Genomic DNA, 4,469 nt, shown 5'->3' on the forward strand with positions numbered 1-4,469 from the left:
CATGGACCCGGCAACGGCAGGCTATTAATAGTTAAATTTGGGGGGAGTCAAAAGTTTTATGTGGATTTTTGACTGACTACACAGGGTTTCTCTCCCATAATTCCAACGTTGTTCACGGTCAAGTTTTTTTATTTTTTGTTTTTGTTTTTATTTTTATTTTTTTTAAAGATGGGGTTTCACCATGATGGCCAGGCTGGTTTTGAACTCCTGACCTCAGGTGATCCACCCACCTCAGCCTCCCAAAATGCTAGGATTACAGGCGTGAGCCACCACGCCTAGCCTTGGTTTTTGTTTTCAGGATCTGTCACACAGGCTGGAGTGCAATGGCACTATCATAGCTCACTGTAACCTTGAACTCCTGGGCTCAAATGATCCTCCTGCCTCAGCCTCCCAGAACGCTGGAATTACAGGCCTGAGCCACCGGGCCCAGCCTCAATATTTTAAAAAGCCATGCTTTCATTAATAAAATTATCCCAACTTTTTAATATTCAGGCAAACATATGTATAGAGGTTTTTGTTGTAAGTTGAACAAGGTTTAATTTGCACATTTTTTAACCTGAACACACTGTATTATATGTTCTGCAGCTTGCTTCTTCCTTTTTTTTTTTTTTGAGACGGAGTTTCGCTCTTGTTACCCAGGCTGGAGTGCAATGGCACGATCTTGGCTCACCGCAACCTCCACCTCCTGGGTTCAGGCAATTCTCCTGCCCCAGCCTCCTGAGTAGCTGGGATTACAGGCACGCGCCACCACGCCCAGCTAATTTTTTTATTTTTAGTAGAGACGGGGTTTCACCATGTTGACCAGGATGGTCTCGATCTCTTGACCTCGTGATCCACCCGCCTCGGCCTCCCAAAGTGCTGGGATTACAGGTGTGAGCCACCGCGCCCGGCCAACTTCTTCCTTCTAACAATAAATCGTGGATGTCTGTCTCTTCTCATTTGACGATTCTTTGTCCTTGTACCTGCGTGACTCTTCGAGCGCCAGCTTTCTGCCTGCCTTCCCTCCTCCCGGGATTTTGAGAATCCCTGGCTTCGCAGGGTGCCGGGCTGCGGGAGGTCTGCCGGTGGGTGGGGTCCGGGGCCGCCCGAGACATGTAGATGAGGTGGGCGGGGCCCTACTCGAAACCGCTGGTAGCCCTGGGCCGACGAGCCCAGCTTGGACGCGCTCAGTCAGAGGCAGCCAGTGGAACCTGCTTTCTCAAGCGCAGCGAAGCCGGGTCCCGGGCTGGCCCCTCTGCTGCCCCCGGAACGGGCCATGCCGCCGCGGGAGCTGAGCGAGGCTGAGTCTCCCCAGCTCCGGGCCCCGACCCCTCCCCCGCGGCGGCGTAGCGCTCCCCCAGAGCTGGGTATCAAGTGCGTGCTGGTGGGCGACGGCGCCGTGGGCAAGAGCAGCCTTATCGTCAGCTACACCTGCAATGGTTACCCTGCGCGCTACCGGCCCACGGCGCTGGACACCTTCTCCGGTACGTACGTTCAACCGCCCGGGCCGCCGCGTGGTTGCGGCGGGGCTGTGCATTCGGGAGCTGGGGCGGGCGTCGCGGCGGGAGGGCGCCGAGGACCCCGAGGAGGAGGCGGGAGTAAGCCCCGAGGGGGCGCTGGTGCGGCCCGGGGCGCTCTTGGTAACTCAGGCTCTCCCCGCCCCGCCCCTGCAGTGCAAGTCCTGGTGGATGGAGCTCCGGTGCGCATTGAGCTCTGGGACACAGCGGGACAGGTGAGAAGCTGGGCACAGCCTCTACTGGTCTGCGGGGAGGTGGGCTGGAGGCTGGGAGGATCCCAGATGGAACAGGAATGGAGAAAGCCTTGGGCTCTTGGAGTCTCAGTTTCCAGCCCCAGGTGAGAAATGGATTCCGTGTGGCGGGGGACTAATCATAACGACCGGGCCTTCCCACCCCAGGAGGATTTTGACCGACTTCGTTCCCTCTGCTACCCGGATACGGATGTCTTCCTGGCATGCTTCAGCGTGGTGCAGCCCAGCTCCTTTCAAAACATCACAGAGAAATGGCTGCCCGAGATCCGCACGCACAACCCCCAGGCGCCTGTGCTGCTGGTGGGCACCCAGGCCGACCTGAGGGACGATGTCAACGTACTGATTCAGCTGGACCAGTGGGGCCGGGAGGGCCCAGTGCCGCAACCCCAGGCTCAGGGTCTGGCGGAGAAGATCCGAGCCTGCTGCTACCTGGAGTGCTCAGCCTTGACGCAGAAGAACTTGAAGGAAGTATTTGACTCGGCCATTCTCAGTGCCATTGAGCACAAAGCCCGGCTGGAGAAGAAACTGAATGCCAAAGGTGTGCGCACCCTCTCCCGCTGCCGCTGGAAGAAGTTCTTCTGCTTCGTTTGAGCAGCTATGGCTGCATAGAAAGTGGTAGGCAGGAGGCCAGAGACTTCTGGGACCTGGGGCACCAGGGCCTTTGTGGGAGCTACTGGCAGGGCCTGGCCGCCTCATGGGACTCAGTTCCCTTCCGAACAGTCAGGGGACATGTGCCTCTAACTGCCCACTGTGATATGCCCCGGTGAGCCTAGGAGGGAAGGCTCTGATTTGGATTTCTCCAGTCAAAGCTCACAGAAAAAGCCTGGCACTTTGATTTTCATGGGATGGTCCTAACAGGGTCAGTTACCTCCTAGCAGTTTGGGATCCAGTTCCCAGTTTCTTATCCTGGGCCCTCAGGTCAGCCTGTCTGAATTAGGACTCTTCCTTGGCCCAGGGGTGAGGAAGAGCTTGGGAAACGCCTGGCATTGTGGAGGGCTGGAAGGGGTTCAGCCCTGATTTGGAGAGAAGTTTGGGATGGGGTGGGCAACAGATTGAGAAGACGGAGCAGGAAGGGAGGCCTTGGAACCGTGAGACTGATGGTGAATAAGGGCTGGGCCTGGAAGGAAGATGACAAGGAGAAGGAGAGAGGGAAGTGGGGCAGATGAGGAGCAGGCTGACACCTGAGCTGCCCTCAACCCCCAAGGCCAGGGAGGGCGGGGCTGGCCCTGGGAAGAACTGGGTCTCTGGGCTCCCTAGGCACTGCCCAAACTGGCTGGGCCAGGAGTGGGGCAGGAAGTGAGAGTCAAGACCCAGCAAAAGGAGGGGGAGGAGCTGCAAATTAGAGCCTGAAGGAGGATGGAGTTGGGGATCATCCCTTTCCTCAAGGGCACACAGCCTAGAAGCAACAGCAGTTCAGAGTCTGCAAATAAAACCTTAAGTCTGTGAAGCTGTGCATTGTCTCTGTCATTTCCTGGAGCCCAGTGCTCCCTCATAACCCTTCTCAAGGCCCAACTGCCTGGCTAGAGACAGACGGGACCAAAGGACTGAGACTGGATTGAAGGGTGGGGGCTGGACAGGGGGTGAGGACAGTGTGATGGGAACTGAACTGGGTGGGTAGGTATGGGGCTTCGCACTTGGGACTCAGCTGGTTCCCAGGAGAGCTAGCGTGGGAAGCGGCCTGGAAACGGGTTTCCCCAGGTGTCAGCGCCAGAGCTGGTTTCCCATGACTTCACCTGGTGGGTGGAGCCCCTCCCCTCCACCCCTCCTTTCTAGTGCACCGTGCTCAGCACTGGAGTTCAAGGTCAGTCCCCAGCCTTCTAACTTTTCTGCTCTGTTCCTTCTAGCAGTTCACAGGGCCCAGGGGCTCAGGTTGAGGGACCATCCCCCCCACCTCCATTCACAGCCTGAACATAAAGGGAACCCATACAACCTAAACTTCAATCACTGGCCAGCGTTCTTAGACTCAGGTTGGACCCTGTCTTCAGTGGTGGCCCTAAGGACCTAGTGAAGGTCAGGGTGCTGGTTGTGAGCAACTTAAATAGGGGTTTGGCTCTAGAAATACTGTGTAAGAACAGGTTCTTTGGGAGAGGACTTGGAGAGGAGCAGGGATCCAGAGAACATTCCCTCGTATTGGAGCTTGAAGGGACTCTGAAGGGCACCCAGGGGGAAAATGAAAGAAAACGAAAACTTACTTTACCATAAGGAGACTGAGAGCCAGGCAGAAAAGGTAATAGCTTCAGTGATATGTATCATCCAGTGACTGTAAGAGCACTTGGCAAATTCTAGAGTTGGGTACAGGGCCATGTGTTACTCTGGGAGAGGAATTTCTAAGGCACACCTGGCACACCTGCTAGGCAGCTGCTGGGTCAGGTGAGCTCTCATGCCCTGGCCCAGCCCACCTCTGGGCCCAGCTCCCTCTGCAGGAAGCTACAGCTGTGTGTGTGTGTGTGTGTGTGTGTGTGTGTGTGTGTTCTAGTTCTGTGTGTGTGAAAGCGCATGGCTGAGGGACAGGAATCCTAGCCAAGTGAAACCTCAGATAATCCCCAAGTTTAGTTTTAGCCAAGACTGTCCACTTCCTGCCCCACCAAGGCCTGTCCCCAGAGCTCCCAGCCACCTGGAGCTCCTTTTGTCCCCTTGCCCCCTCAGGTGGAGGTGCTGAGGGTCTCATACCCCAGCAGCATGCCCTGTTGTTACCTCGACCCAGCCTGACACATTCCCCTCA

At 56.5% G+C, this 4,469-nt stretch overlaps 1 protein-coding gene across 1 annotated transcript; it reads left to right on the top strand.

The window, feature by feature from the left end:
* The first annotated feature begins 901 nt into the window (after nucleotides 1-901).
* Nucleotides 902-3,194, top strand: RHOV (ras homolog family member V). The gene is made up of 3 exons (XM_032251275.1): nucleotides 902-1,463; nucleotides 1,653-1,711; nucleotides 1,895-3,194. Exons 1-3 carry the CDS (start codon nucleotides 1,256-1,258, stop codon nucleotides 2,336-2,338), a joined length of 711 nt encoding a protein of 236 aa, XP_032107166.1. The 5' UTR covers nucleotides 902-1,255; the 3' UTR covers nucleotides 2,339-3,194.
* The last annotated feature ends 1,275 nt before the right edge of the window (nucleotides 3,195-4,469 follow it).

The sequence above is a fragment of the Sapajus apella genome, unplaced genomic scaffold (genome assembly GCF_009761245.1).
Source record: "Sapajus apella isolate SASKATOON/1434 unplaced genomic scaffold, GSC_monkey_1.0 scaffold74, whole genome shotgun sequence".
In the NCBI taxonomy this organism is placed as follows: Eukaryota; Metazoa; Chordata; class Mammalia; order Primates; family Cebidae; genus Sapajus; species Sapajus apella.